The 15,605-nt window shown below is 47.9% G+C and overlaps 1 protein-coding gene across 5 annotated transcripts in view; it reads left to right on the forward strand.

Annotated features, from left to right (window-relative positions):
• The window catches only part of WNK3 (WNK lysine deficient protein kinase 3), a 463,548-nt gene that overhangs the window by 258,333 nt on the left and 189,610 nt on the right, over positions 1-15,605 (forward strand). For all 5 annotated transcript variants that reach the window (XM_029607822.1, XM_029607849.1, XM_029607812.1 and 2 more), the window contains exons 8-10: positions 2,035-2,299; positions 2,729-2,928; positions 11,110-13,326. In XM_029607822.1, coding sequence (XP_029463682.1) covers positions 2,035-2,299; positions 2,729-2,928; positions 11,110-13,326 — 2,682 coding nt within the window. The remainder of the gene's footprint in view (positions 1-2,034; positions 2,300-2,728; positions 2,929-11,109; positions 13,327-15,605) is intronic.

The raw sequence follows: 15,605 nt of genomic DNA on the forward strand, positions 1-15,605 counted from the left end.
GGGAATCTTCCTTATTCCCTTTCTCACAGGACAAGCAGGATGGTAGTCCTTACATATGGGTGACATCACATGGAGCGCAATCACGGAAAACTTCTGTCAAAGTTTCTAGAATTTTGACTGGCCCCTACTGGGCATGCCCAGCATGGCACTAACCCTGCAGCCAGCAGGGGTCCCCCTTCAGTCTTCTTTTTTCCGCGCAGCAGTAGCCTCGCAGTAAAGGAGCTCTGAAGAGATTCCTGACAGGAATTTTCCTCACGGAATTACTTAAAGTTGCCCCACAGAGGTCCCTTCTTTAAATTTTCTCAGTCTACGGTACTCCGGTAAGTTTTTACCCGTTTCCCGTCGATTACCGTCGAGTTTGGCCTTCGCGGCCTACTGGCTGTCTACCGTACCATGGCTTGATTTTGCCATGGCGTCGGGGTTTCGTCAGTGCCCAGACTGTACCCGCACCATGTCTATCACAGACCCCCATAAAGTCTGTGTTATGTGCCTAGGACCCGAGCACGATGTCTTGCCCTGCACCAAATGTGCCTTAATGACATCGAAGGGTTGCAAAGCCAGAATGGAGAAGATGGAGCTTCTCTTCCGTGCTCAAACCCCGACTCCGTCCATTGCATTGACGTCGTCTGAACCGGCACAGTCAACTTCGTGCCAGCATTGACCACCGACCCGTGACCGACCGGCATCGACGACTTCTCGGCCATCGACACCCTCTACTGCCCCTCAGGATCGAGGGGATCGCAGGGAGAAACATCGCCATAGACACCGTAAGACTCGGACCATCGAGGGAGCAAAATCATAGACCTCACCATCGTCCGAGCCGCTGTCGAAGAGACCCCGTCCAGGAAAGACACCGTCCATTCCTGCGACCAGGTCACCGAGGCAACCCTTACCCGATCGGGGATCCATCTGCTGGTAGGGATGCAAAACCCACTTGTCTGGACTGATCTGGGGTACGAACAGGAAGCTGTTTTCTCTTTGGTGGTTCAGCATCAGCAGAAGTTTCTCTCTTACATTTCTCATGACCTTCTCACTACTTATTTTTTTTTAACTTTCGTTTTATGACTTCACTGAAGTTTGTATTTTGGGTTAGTATGGAAACAAACTGAGATTCTGTGCTTCATGATGATCCATTGTCTCAAATTTCAGAATACAGCCAAAGCTGTTTCCATCCATAAACTGATTCTTAGGAAACTCGGCATTAAGAGAACATTTTGGTTTAGTCTAACAATATAGAAACAAAATATATAATTTATATATTACATTGTACAACAAATCCATTTGTCATAGCTTTAGATTTTATTCTTTAGAACCAGATAGATTATGTAAAAGCCAATCTGGACAGTAAAGTAATGTGTATTAGCTCTCTGCGCCAGACATACAAACACTAACACAATTCACCAAATTCTGCTATTGGAGCATAGGTAGACTGTTGCATAAAATCTGAGAAGGGCTTGGTCATATCTTCCTGAATCAGACTAATTTGGGTGACTCCTGATTTCACCAAACCTTACATTCTTCTTGACCACTGGCCTTTATTAAAAAAAAAAAAAAAAAAAAATTAAATGATAATTTGCCAGTTCTCTGTTGGGACTGCTCCTTTTCTCTTGTATGGTTCTGGCAGTGTACCATAATTTAGAGTGAGGGGTCTCCTTCAGACATCCAGATAATCAGCAGGAAAACTGTGGGCAATTTTCTCTCTTGTCTTCCCTGGTTGTAATGGCAGTTCAAATCTCTGGTGAAGGGCAAGTGACTTTCTTAACATGAGTGGATTCTGCTGTTTCCAGTGCAGGACAAAGGCCTGGGGCTTAATCTGATGTGGGGCAACTAATGAATGCTAGTTAGCTAGCTCAGATCCTCACTAAGAGGCTGGTTATGTCGCAGAGACAGTGGACGTGCAGAGCTGGACGATATGAATGTGTTTAAAGACAACCTGTTAGACACAGGAACTCTTGACTGATGAATTCTGCTGCAAGGTTCATGTACCTCATCTCCCTGCCTATTCCTGATTTCTCCTTTTCCTTTTCTCCTTAGGTGAAATCTGGCTTCTTTCATGAAAGTGACAACAAAGCCGTATCCAAATCCATCCGGGATAGAGTTTCTCTGATCAAGAAGATGCGGGAGAGAAGGCTGCAGGCAGACTGCCTGGGGGAGCGTCGAGACTTGCAATGCAGAGCTACTAGTGACATGTCACTCACTGCATCTTCTCATCTAGGGGGCACGGAATGCGAGGATACGGAGGTGGATCAGCACGTCAGGCAGCAGCTATTACAAAGATTGCAATTCAACTCCATTGCAGGTACAGGAATTGCAAGGCTATCTAAGGTCAGAAGGTGCCCCACTCTGTGAGAACTCTGATACAGAGTTCAGGGTTATAACATGCCTTGTAGTACTCTGCCACAGGTGACAGAAGGGTGAAGCTCATTTTGGGTTACTCTTCCACATGACACCCAGAGTTAAAACCTGCCCTGGAGTACATTTTCCACAAATTACACAGGACAGCTCCCTCCCCGCCCAGGTGCCATAGCTATTTGAGATCTTACAGGGAATGGAGAAGTCATGCAGTACTAGCACTGAGAGTCTGACAGTGCCTATGAAATCTTTATACTTCTTATGTTTTGCAAAGTAAAGAGGCAAGAATTCCTGGCGTACCACTGACTGCAGTAAGTGCTGGAATATAAACCGTACTCTGTTACCTTTCTGATGTGCTCTAATTTTTCAAATATAGCTGACAGTCTGTCTGATATGGGAGGAGGATCTACTCTACTTTCTGACCCTTCAAGTCAAGAAAAGGCCATATATGCTATCCCTCCTGAACACATGATGGCAAGTCAAGCTGTTCCCTGTGTTCCTCAGTCTGAGACCAGTCTCCCAGGACAAGTCTACCAAACTCAGCAAATGCTGGGGCTTTACCAGCCATCAGTAGGGGTAAGATTGGACAGAGGCAGATTTGTTACTAGAGTGCTATGATTTTCAAACACATAATGCACTTGTAATATGAGGCTTACTCTCGGTTATGGCCTATACTTTGTTTCTTAGATGCTCAGCACGTTAGCAAGTAATGCAATGCAGTCAGCTAATCTGTCTTGGCATATTATATAGACAAAGAAGGAGTACTGGAAAAATAACATTGTGCCCTCCCTGGGTTGATGGTGCTACCAAGGGTGGGGAGGGTGGCAGGGTAGCAGCATTGGATGACACATCTGAAGCTTAGTCTTGTGGAGGATTCCCTGCCAGCCATTCTCCAGCCAACATTTCATTCTCACTCTGCACTTGGTTAGAGAGGGGTTTCCTGTTCGTACCCTGATCAGTCCAGACTGTGGGTTATGCCTCCCTTCCAGCAGATGGAGACAGAGAAAAACTTGAAGGGCACCCTCTCTTAACCTGGTGTGCCACCTGCATCCCCTCAGTATTTCTCTGTCTCCAGCAGATGGAGGTGGTCTTGCCTGATTCTGGGGTTAATGCACTTTCCCTTTAAAAAAAATCCAAAACAAAACAGAAGCAGAGACTTTATTTAACTCTGAATCAAGCAAAAACAAACAAAAAAAAAAAGTCAGAAGCTAATCAAACTGAGAAACTCTTCAGATCCTCCCAAGGGGGTAGGCAGGACCTGCGGGATCATCCCCTCTGGTAGCAGGTGTAGGAGCTGGGGTTGGTTACCCGCGGGGCTCCTGGCAGGTAAGGCGCCGGGGAGAAAAGATTACCGGTGGTCCGGTCCCTCTCTTCCCCCCCCCCTCTCCCCGTGGCACTGACCCGATTTAAAAAAACAAAATAAGACGAGCAGCCTTTTAGAGTCCCTTGCTTACTGGCTACAGTGCTGAAGGTCGGGTGCAGTATCGCCATGTTTTTAATTTACAGGCTCCCTGCCATTCCCTACTGCCGCGTTTCTCAGTTTTCTCCTTCCTCTATGTGGCGGCCATCTTGCTGCGTTGCCTGCGGGGAGCTTGTGCTGCCTTCCTGGAGGTGAAGACAGCTTGTTTTCAGCGACGGCAAGTCAGCAAAGCCCCGAGGTGCAGCAAAGAGATCAGCACCTCAGGAGCCTTGGGCTGATCCGTTCCCCCTCAGCGTGGGAACGGCAGCCGTTTTAAACACATTTGCTGAAGCTCAGGCATGAGCTATGGGGGCAGGGGAGCTTCCTCCAGCCTTATCCCCAGTTCCTGCCAGTCCTGGGGATCCTTCTGATCCGGACTGGGATGATTTTGATGGAGACCCCTACTCCCCAGGGGAGGGTCTGGTTCTAACCCCTTTGTGTTGGATTTTGTCCTCCTTATGCATAAAGCTTTTTTAACTTCACACTCAGCAGAGTGGTGCTTTGCCTTTGAAACATCCCAGGGGCCGCCCCTCAAAGTAGCCAATCGCCTAGATATACCAGCATCTCTGCGGGTTGCAAAGTTGCGGGGGTCCCTGGTTTCCGGCGGTTCTGCCCTTTCGGAGGGTCCGGACAATGGGGCTGCAGACGCAATGACTTCTGCTTTGCTTCCTACCGGCATGGGGTCTGAAGAGGACCTGGGAAAGCAGGTCCTCTTCAGTCTGACCACCCGAAGGTGGTCAGACTGTTTCACAAGGAGGAGTTGGAGCCTCTTATTCCCTCTGTCCTATCAGAACTCGGAGTGGAACTTCCTTAACATACTACACCACAGGATTCCGTGGACCCGGTCCTGGCGGGGTTGCGGGCTCCGAGCAAAACCTTACCTTTCCATCCCATTCTCCAGCAGCTGATGACCCGGGAGTGGGACGTTCCGGATGCCGGCTTAAGGTTTGGTCGGGTTATGGATAAACTTTATCCTTTGCTCGAGGAGTTCCTGGAGCTCCTGAATTCCCCCAAGGTAGACGCTTCAGTATTGGCTGTTACGAAGCGGACCACAATTCCGGTCGCAGGAGCAGCGGCTCTCAAGGATCTTCAGGGTAGGAAACTTGAAGTCCTTCTCAAGCACATCTTTGAAGTTTCGGCCCTAGGTATCCGAGCAGCGGTTTGCAGTAGTTAAATGCTCCAGGCGAGCCTCTAATGTGTCCAACAATTACTAATATCCAGGGATCTCCCTCCGGGCGAGTCAGAACAAGAGGAACGCTTGGAAGCTGTGGTGGCATATGGCGCTGATGCACTGTATGGCCACCTCCACATTTCCTCTCGCACCACGTCGGTGGCAAGGCGTCTCCTCTGGCTGTGTAACTGGTCAGCGGATGTTTTGTCCAAAGCTCAGTTCCCTGTACGTACCAGGATCAGTCCAGACTCCTGAGTCCAAAGCTCAGTTAGGTGCTCTTCCGTTTAAAGGCAGGTTTCTCTTCGGTGATGACTTGGAGCAGTTGATAAAGTCCCTCGGTGAAAACAAAGTTCACAAGTTCCAGAGGACAGACCAAAACCTTCCAGAGGCTTTCCATCGACCCCCTCAAGTTTTCGGGGTCAGCATAGGTTTAGACAGAGCAGACAGCAGCCGGCAGGTCAACGACAGCCTATGGCTAGGCCTCAATCCTGGAACACTTCCTTTTGAGGCCTCAATCCTGGAACACTTCCTTTTGAGGCCGCAGAACGTCTCATGAAGGAGGACCTGCCACGTCCCTCGCCTCCAAAACTCCTCAATGAGATTAGGCCGGCCCATCCCTCGGGTTGGGGGATGATTATCCCAGTTCCACGAGGCATGGACCAGAATATCCTCTGATCAGTGGGTCCTAAGCATCATAGAACATGACTACGCTTTGGAATTTGCTCTGCGCCTCCCAAATTTTTTTTATGATCTCTCCCTGTGGAGCACAGCCAAGGGGCAGATTGTTCAACAGACCCTCGACTGCCTGCTGTCTCTTGGGGCAGTAAAGCCTGTCCCTCCAGAGCACTGGAAGATGGGGGTGATACTCCATCTACTTTGTAGTCCCAAAAAAGGAGGGATCCTTCGACCTATTTTAGACCTCAAAAAGGTAAACAAGGCTCTCAAGATACTGCATTTCCGCATGGAAATTCTTTGCTGGGTTATCGTGGCGGTCCGCAAAGGTGAGTTCTTAGCGTCCCTGGACCTAATGGAAACATACTTGCACATACCCATTCGTGAGGATCATCAGAAATGTCTTCGCTTCATGATCCTGGGGATGCATTTCCAGTTCTGCGCTCTGCCGTTCGGTCTAGCTACGGCCCCCCGCACGTTCACCAAAGTCATGGTGGAGGTGGCTGCGGCCCTGAGGAGGCAAGGACTTCTGATTCATCCCTACCTGGACAACTGGCACATCAGGGCAAAATCGAGGGATCTCTGTACAGAAGCTATCAGCAAGGTAGTCAGTCTCCTGGAGTCGCTTGGCTGGGTGATCAATCAAGTCAAAAGCAATTTTATCCCTTCTCAGACGATGGACTTCCTGGGAGCCCGAATCGATACCAGTGTCGGGGAAAGTTTTTCTCCACCGGACCGACTGACCAAATTGATATAGCAAGTTCGGCGCTTGTTGTCACTCCCGCTACCCAAAGCCTGGGACTATCTTCAGGTCCTCTGCTCCATGGCATCCGCTCTGGAGGTGGTTCCCTGGGCTTTTGCTCATATGAGACCATTACAACAAGCGTTGCTTTCCCGTTGGGATCCCAAGTTGGAGGAGTTCCAGTTCCCTCTTCCGCTCACCTATCACGCCAGGTCCAGTCTTGGGTGTGGTAGCTTTGCCCGCACAACTTGTCTCGCAGTGTAATCCTCGAAGTCCCGAACTGGATAGTGGTGAGCACGGATGCCAGTCTCTCCAGCTGGGGAGCTGTCTGTCTGTCCCACTCAGTCCAGAGCCGCTGGTCCCCGGAGGAGTCCAGCTGGTCAATCAGTTGTCTGGAAACCAAAGCAGTTCGACTGGCTTTGCAACACTTTCTCCCGTGCTTACGCAATCAGGCGATCTGGGTTCTGTCTGACAATGCAACAACGGTAGCCTACATCAACCGTCAAGGAGGCACCAAGAGTCAAGCCGTAGCCGACGAGGCGGAACAACTCATGGCTTGGGCAGAAAAATATCTTGCGCTGCTAGAGGCATCTCACATCGCTGGGAAAAACAACATGCAGGCAGATTTCCTGAGTCGGAAGTGCATAGATCCAGGAGAGTGGGAACTTTCGGACCGAGCTATGGGTCTAATTTCCCACAGGTGGGGGACACCCCACATAGACTTGATGGCAACGTGAGACAATGCCAAGGTCCCTCCCTTCTTCAGTCGCAGAAGGGATCATGACACAGAGGGAGTCGATGCGCTGGTGCTTCCTTGGCCAACCTCAGTTCTCCTGTACGTGTTCCCTCCTTGGCCGCTAGTGGGCAAAGTTCTGCGCAGGATAGAAGGTCACCCAGGGACCGTGATTCTAGTGGCTCCGGAATGGCCCAGACGTCCGTGGTTCACGGATCTGGTCAATCTGGCGGTGGACGGGCCCCTACGACTCTGACATCTTCCGCATCTTCTTCGTCAAGGCTCTATATTTTTCAACCAGGCAGATCGCTTTTGTCTAGCGGCCTGGCTTTTGAAAGGAAGAGATTGAGGAAGAAAGGGTATTCAGAGGAAGTAATTACTATGCTGCTGCAAGCCAGAAAAACGTCATCCTCTCTATCATATGTCAGGGTGTGGAGCATTTTCGAGACGTGGTGTCGCAAGCGAGGGATTCTTCCCAGGCAAGCTTCTATTGCTCCTATAATTTGGCCTTTTTGCAAAACGGCTTATCCAAGGGCTTGTCTTTTAATTCCCTTCGTGTACAAGTGGCGGCCCTAGGTTCTCTTGTTGACAGCTCAGTAACGTCTCATCCGGATGTAGTGCGTTTCCTCAGAGGAGTAAGACATTTGATTCCTCCTGTCCATCCTGTATGTCCATCTTGGAGCCTTAATTTAGTACGTCACGTCTTGTGCCATCCGCTGTTTGAACCCCTTAAAAAGGCGACGTTAAAGGACCTCACGTTGAAAACTGTGTTTTTGGTGGCTATCTGCTCAGCTCGCAGAATCTCTGAACTACAGACCCTCTCTTGTAGGGAACCCTTTTTGAGAATTTCTGATTTAAGAATCTCTCTTCGAACAGTCCCTTCCTTTTTGCCAAAGGTGATCTCAACCTTTCATTTAAGTCAATCAGTAGAGCTCCCGACTTTTCCTTATTTATCGGCCGACGTCCTGTACGCGAGAGAACTTAGTTGTTTAGATGTCCGATCTCTATTATGCTATTTGGAAGTCACGAATCCTTTCAGAATTTCAGATCATGTATTTGTCCTGTAGAGCAGTCCCAAGGATTAGTACCAGACTCTCTAAAACTTGCCATTCTCAAACCATTATTAAAGAAACTTAACTTGAATCCAGCTGATCCCGCTAACTTTCGCCCTATAGCTAACCTACCATTTATCACTAAACTCATGGAAAAAATAGTCAACAATCAACTCACAGAATACCTCGACGAACACAAGATCCTTGCTCCCGCTCAGTTCGGATTCCGCAAATTGTTAAATACTGAATCCCTCTTAATCTCGTTCACTGACACCATTCTCCTGAGCCTAGAAAAAAAACAACCATATCTTCTCGCACTTCTAGATATTTCTGCGGCTTTCGACACTGTGAACCACTTAATGCTCATAGATCGACTCTCAGACACTGGGCATCACAGGAACTGCACTCAGCTGGTTCAAGTCATTCCTTAGCAACAGAAACTTCAAGGTCAGAATCAACAACAAAGAATCCCACCAGGTCAGCTCCACCCTGGGAGTCCCATAAGGATCATCTCTCTCCCCGACACTTTTCAACATTTACCTTCTCTCGCTCTGCCATCTACTTGCAAGTCTAAAGATAACTCATTTTATCTACGCCGACAATGTGCAAATCCTCATCCTGATTACGGATTCCCTCTCCAAAACCTTCAGTTTCTGGAACAGTTGTCTACAGTCTATCAACCACCTCCTCACCAGCCTCAACCTAGTCCTCAACACTAACAAAACTGAGATCCTTATCTCCCAGGATGACAAAAACGGGGCAATCAACAAACCCCCTACATCCCAAAAGACTGACACCTTCCATGTGAGAGACCTCTGTGTAATTCTGGACAACCGCCTAAACCTAAAAAAATTTGTCAACACCACCACAAAAGAATGTTTCTACAAATTACAAATTCTAAAAAAGCTGAGACCCCTCCTCCACCTTCAGAACTTCTGCACAGTTCTTCAATCTATCATCTTCTCAAAAATCGACTATTGCAACTCTCTCCTTCTCGGACTCCCAGCTAACACCACTAGAACCCCTTCAGATGTTACAGAACTCTGCTGCCAGGATTCTGACCAACACCAACAAAGGAGAGCATATTACTCCCATCCTTCGGAATCTTCATTGGCTCCCCATCAAATTCAGAATTCTCCACAAAGTCCTCACGATGATTCACAAATCCATGCACAATCTAACCCCTCTTGATTTAAACATCCGTCTTCGACTCCACACGTCCTCTAGACCAATAAGAACAGCTTACACAGGCACTCTGTATGCCCCCCCTGCCAAGACCTCTCTAAGGAAACGTGCCCTATCGACAGCGGGTCCCCCACAATGGAATGCTCTCCCCCCTGATCTCCATCAGGAACCCTGCCCGTTGACCTTCAAAAAAAAAAAAAAAAAAAAAAGCTTAAAACGTAGCTCTTCAGACAAGCATTTCCCTAAAGGATGATCGTTCTCACACCCATGACAGGACAGTACACTTGTATTGACCCTTGATAGGGCTGCTGGCAGGCTCTGCCACTCACTAGCTCACATTTATCAAATATTTTATCAACGATCGGTGTAATCTTCAACCCAAACTTCCTCTTCTCGTGGCCCCGACCTCCCATCCCTAGCGAAAGCTTTTTAACTTATTAGAGAACCAGCAATCTCTTAGGCTCCTGTTGTAATCCTCTTATTAACCTACTATTAGCTTCCCTACCTGAGGTAATCCTCTTGCTAATCTACCATAAGCAATCTCTACCCCCTCGCATACCAGATCCTTACCCTCCTCCTGCCACAGAAGTAACTCTGAGTACCTCAGAGAAGGTGGTGGTCATTTCGGTTCCGTTTCACTCTTGTACGTTATTTATATTATATATTAGCAGTTTGTATTTAACATCCTGGATCCCAGTTCGATGTAACCCCTGTTCTATGTAATGTTTTTGCAATTAAGTTGTTTCGCTGTAAACCAATGTGATATGTATTTTTACATGAATGTTGGTATAAAAAAGTTAAAAATAAAAAATGAGGTCAAAGTGTCTAAGCCAACGATTGCGCGATGGTTGAAAGAGACTATTTCGTCCGCTTACATTTATAAAGGATGACCCATTCCTGAGGGATTGAAAGCCCATTTCATTCGCTCACAGGCGGCTTCTTGGGCTGAATGCCAGTTGGTTTCGCCACAAGAAATCTGTAGAGTGGTTACTTGGAAGATGCTCCATACATTTGCTCATCACTACCGCTTGGATATTCAGGCTCCAGATGTCTGCAGTTTTGGCAGTGGGGTCCTTCGCGCGGGACTCTCAACGTCCCACCCGTTATAGGGAAGTTTTGGTACATCCCCCAGTCAGGACTGATCCGGGTACGTACAGGGAAAAGAAAATTGGTTCTTACCTGATAATTTTCATTCCTGTAGTACCACATCAGTCCAGACGCCCCCCCCCCCCCCCTGGGAGTGGGTATTTCAAGAGTCCGCACTCATATTCTGTTTTTAATGCAGAACACTAAGAGAGAACGCTACAGGTTGCTTTCAGTTTTATACTTCTATAGTTACAGTTCTATTATTGCTTGATTCATTGTTATTACAGTTAACTGTTGTTCTGCTTGGATAATCTATATATTGAGGGGATGCAAGTGGCACACCAGGTTGAGAGAGGGTACCCTTCAAGTTTTTCTCTGTCTCCATCTGCTGGAAGGGAGGCATAACCCACAGTCTGGACTGATCCATGGTACTACAGGAACGAAAATTAGCAGGTAAGAACTAATTTTTCTGTGAAAGTGGTTAGGAAGGGTAAAGCAAAAATATTAATCATGGATAAGGAATTTCTGAGGGATGGTGGAGGAACAGTTTATTCAACTTACTTTACTCCCTCTTGTGTTGGGAGTCTTATTGTAAGAAAATATGATATGCTTCCTAGCTAACCTTCCTCATAAGTCCTTTATTTATCTTTGCATTAGCATCTGGATACCCAGCAGGCCTTTGGAACTGATGGACAAACAGTGGTCCAGGCAGTGACTCTGGACACATCCAGCTTGGGGATAGCACAACCGGCTCTGGCAGCCATTTCTCCTCAGATGATGACAGCCCAGCATTCTGCTATTAATCTGCAGCTGGACCCCAGTGCCATTGCTACCGTTCCAGCTCCTGCCAGCACAGTAGAAGGGGAACAGAGCTGCAGCTTTATGGCCATTCCTCACCCATCTACTACTTCCCCATATCCCAGCAGCATGGTGAGCAGCGCACAGTCATTGCCAACTGCCCTTGCTATGCAGCAGCATATGCTGACACGGCCAGACTCTCTGCTGCAGTCAGCAACACCTCAGCAAATGCAGCAGTCTGTAGAGCTGCAGCAGTGTTCAGCATATCACCCCTTCTATCAGACCCCGCTACCACAACAACAACTAATTCTGCAGGCCACTGCAGCAGAACTGCCCCAGAAAGAGAGACAGCAGGAGCCACATGTGCAAGAATCATCTGTTCAAAAGCATGCTGGTGTGCAGCAGCCTCCCGAGCAACAGGCTTATACAATACAGCCTCCTGTACAACAGCATTTTGAGCAACCGCCTATACAACTGCCTCCAGAGCAGCAGTCTTGTTCCAAGCAGCTCCCAGAGGAGAAGACTTATGCCATGCAGCTTCCAGAGCCACACCATCTCGAGGAGCAGGCCCATGCCATACAACTTCCTATTCAACAGCCTCTAGAGCAACAGACTTACACTGTGCAGCCTCCTGTACAACAGTCTTTGGAGCAGCAGACCTATGTCATACAGTCTGCAGTACAACAGCCTTCAGAGCAACAGAATTATACCATGCAGCCTCCTGTTCAACAAGCTCCAGAGCAACAGACTTATACTGTGCAGCCTTCTGTACACCAAGCTCCAGAGCAACAGACTTATAATGTGCAGTCTCCTGTACAGCAAGCTCCGGAGCAACAGACTTATACCGTGCAGCCTTCTGTACAACAGCCTCCGGAGCAACAGACTTACTCCATGCAGCCTCCAGAACAGCAAGCTTATGTCATACAGCCTCTAGAGCAGCAGTCTTATATGCAGCCTCCTATACAATTGCCTCTAGAAAAGCAAGCTTATACCGTGCAGCCTCCTGAGCAGCAGGTTTGTGTCATACAGTCTACTGTACAGCAGTGTCTGGAACAGCAGACTTATACCATGCCGCCTCATGTACAACAGCCTCCAGAACAGCAAGCTTGTGCTATTCAGCCTCCTATACAACAGCCTTTGGAGCAGCAGGCTTATATCATACAACCTATAGAACAGACTTATGTTATGCAGCCCTCTGTACAACAGCCTCTGGAGCAGCAGGCTTATGCTATGCATCCTCCTAAGCAGCAGGTTCCAGAGCATCAGTCTTACATTATACATCCTGTAGAGCAGCAGACTTACGTCAGTCAGACACAAGAATGTAAACCTAGCTATGTAGAGCAGCAGGCATGCCTAGCTCCACCTCTGGAGAAACAAGCCTATGCTAGTCCACAGACACTTGTGGAGCAGCAGGTATACATAGTGCAACAATCAACTGCTGAACCGCAACAAAATAATCAAGTCTTAGGACAGCAGCAGCCCCTTCCAATGATGAATGTGACTCTAGGGTCGGTGGGGCAGCAGCCACCTTCCCAGGCTTATTCAGCACAACTGGACCAGCAGCTGCCATTACAAGAGACTATGATGAGCCAGCATGCCCCAGTGCAGGCTGTCCATAACCAGTCACTCACAGCATTCTGGCAGCAGCCAATTCTCTATCCCATGCCACAGTCTATTTTACCCATGGGATCAATGACGTCTCCTGTGCCGGGTCAGATCCAGTCAATGTCTCTGGAGCAGCCTTATCTGATACAGGAACCTCCCTCAGAGCAGCACAGCTTGCTGCAAAGTACAGTGCTTCTCCATCAGCAGCCTCCTGTACAGGCAGTGGAGAATTCAGGCTACTTCCCCTTGCAGCTTCCACTTCCATATGTGCCTCAGCAGCAGTGGCCACAGCCATTGGTCCAGGTACCTACAGATGCATTGTTACAACAGGAGGTCACTTATCAAAATCTCATAAAAGAGCCACTGAACCAGCAAGCTTCTCTTAATGCTTCACTGCAGCCTTTGGTTAGCCCACCAAATGCTTGTGCACCACAGCCTCTGATCCATCAGCAGGCCCAGGATATGCAGCAGGTAAGTAGCTCTCCCATTACAATGTTTTTGCATGCAGCCTTTTCTGGGAGTTAAAGGTCCTTGCAAGCCTGTGCCACAGGGAAGTCATGAAAGTTGTATAGTTAAAATATTCTGGAAGCCAGGGGAAGGCCTCAGTTGTCACTGCACTATACCATTTTACATAATCTAATCTGAAGTGATGACTTGCTATTACTTGCTTGGGCCGCTAATGACTACCAGAAAACAAAATTCTGGCTATTCTGTTAGTCTCCCCAGTGTTTAGAATGGATAGGTACTGTTTCCTCATGGAGTGCAATAGATTAACAGCCACAGGAAGTGCTATAACATTACATTCTGTCTGTTTTCCCTTCCTGCAATTTTTCCCTATCTCTGATCAGGAAAGACTTACAGCAAGCAGCTCTGGCAGTGTTGTTACTGGAGGGAGCAGTAAGGCTTATTGAAATAAAGGTGGCAGAGTTTCTTGCTGTAGTGTTGGAAACAATTCAGCAACTGTGATCACTGGCACTCTCCTTAGAAGGGACTACACAGAGCTTTCTCCTTTCATAGGCTGTCATCTGTATTTATTTAAATACTAGTTTTTACTGGAATCTGTGAAGGACCCCTGGATGCCATCTTGGACCTATTGCATTTTTTAAAAATGCTATCAGATTATAATCCAATTCAGAAGTCATATATCAGGGCTTGTTTTGTGGGGGAAGCTGGAAAATAAGTGGGGTTTACCTTGTTGCCTTACTGTACATATCAAATCTTTGGAACTCCTTAGCATTTGCTGCTCTTTTCTGTCAAGATGTCTTAAGATGTTTGTGTCTTTTTAAATGCATTGCAGCACTCATGGCCCACAAGATAATGCAGCCAAAGGATTATGGCCATTATTGCATATTACTTTGCTGCTGTCAACAAATGTTGTGGTGTTTTCAAGTCTAGAGCCATATTACGACATCCAGGGTCTTCCATACACAGTGTATCTTCTGAAATCTCTGGTGTGTGTCATGGCCTTCAGACTATCTTTGACTTTTTAGCACAGTACCTATGCCTCTTTAAAGCAGTGTTTATAGCCAGTTTCTTTGCCGAGCTTGTGTTCTGACAGAGTAGAGAGGCCAATCAGCCACAACTATGAATGTTTAATAAACCCCTTAATAGGTAAAACCCTTTAATAGGTAAAAACCCTTTTAGGCAATATGTTTCAAATATAGAAATGCCCTTCCCCTCCTATCTTTCCCCCACCACCTTAGAAATATAGTTCTGGACTTGCAGATAAACATAGAAATCTCCCCTATCCAAACCATATTTTTCTTCTAGGGCAAGCAGAATGGTAGTCCTCACAGATGAGTGACATCAGATGGAGCCCAGCACGGAAAACATTTGTCCAGTATGCCAGTATTCGCACGGCCACACAGGGTCCCTCTTCAGTCTCGTTTTTTTCTGTGAAGCAATTGCCTCGCGGTTCTTGGAGCTCCTTATTTCTCAAAAAACTTTCTTATCGGGGTTTTTTTCCCCTCCAGTATCCTCTGCTCAGGGTCCCTCTCTGCTGTCTTTCCCTCCAGCGATGCCATCGAAAAAAAAGGCTGGCACGCGGTCGATGACCGATGGGGACCCAGAAGCGGGAGTCAGGAATCGACTGCGAATAACGATAGTAAAAGCCAAGGGCACCTACCGGAGGGACCCAATGCAGAAAAAAGAAAACCCTGAAAATATGCGAAGATGTGTTCAAGGGTTTGGAGCTCCACAACTGCGAGGCAACTGCACGGTGGAAAAGAAGAGACTGAAGGGGGGGGGGGGGGGTCCTCTCGTGGATGGGTGGATAGCAGCAGGCTGGGCATTCTCAGTTTGCCAGTCAAAGTTTCCTGTGCTGGGATCCATCTGATGTCACCCACAGGTGAGGAATAACATCCTGCTGTCCTAGGAGAACACCTGTTACAGGTAAGCAACTCTGCTTTCCTCTTTTTTTTCCTTGTGGTCTATTCCAGAGCTTGTTGCCTCCCGGTGGCTGCTGGCCATTGACTGCTCGCCGGCATCTTCCAGATTTCCCAAGTGCCCCCAGTACCAGAGGTCCATGTCTCTTACGGATCTGCATGAGGTCTGTATCCTCTGCCTGGGGGCTTCCCATGACGTCCACGGGTGCTCTGACTGTGCTCAGATGACCCCCAAGGGCAGTCGTTCCATCTGGACAAGATGGAGCAGCTTCTTGGCACTAAAACGTCAGCTCCATTTACTCCGGCATTGGGAACTTTGACACCGAGGGGCCACGGAGAACCCTCAGACTCACAATTGAGGGGATC

Source organism: Rhinatrema bivittatum, chromosome 1 (assembly GCF_901001135.1).
Source record: "Rhinatrema bivittatum chromosome 1, aRhiBiv1.1, whole genome shotgun sequence".
Taxonomy (NCBI): domain Eukaryota; kingdom Metazoa; phylum Chordata; class Amphibia; order Gymnophiona; family Rhinatrematidae; genus Rhinatrema; species Rhinatrema bivittatum.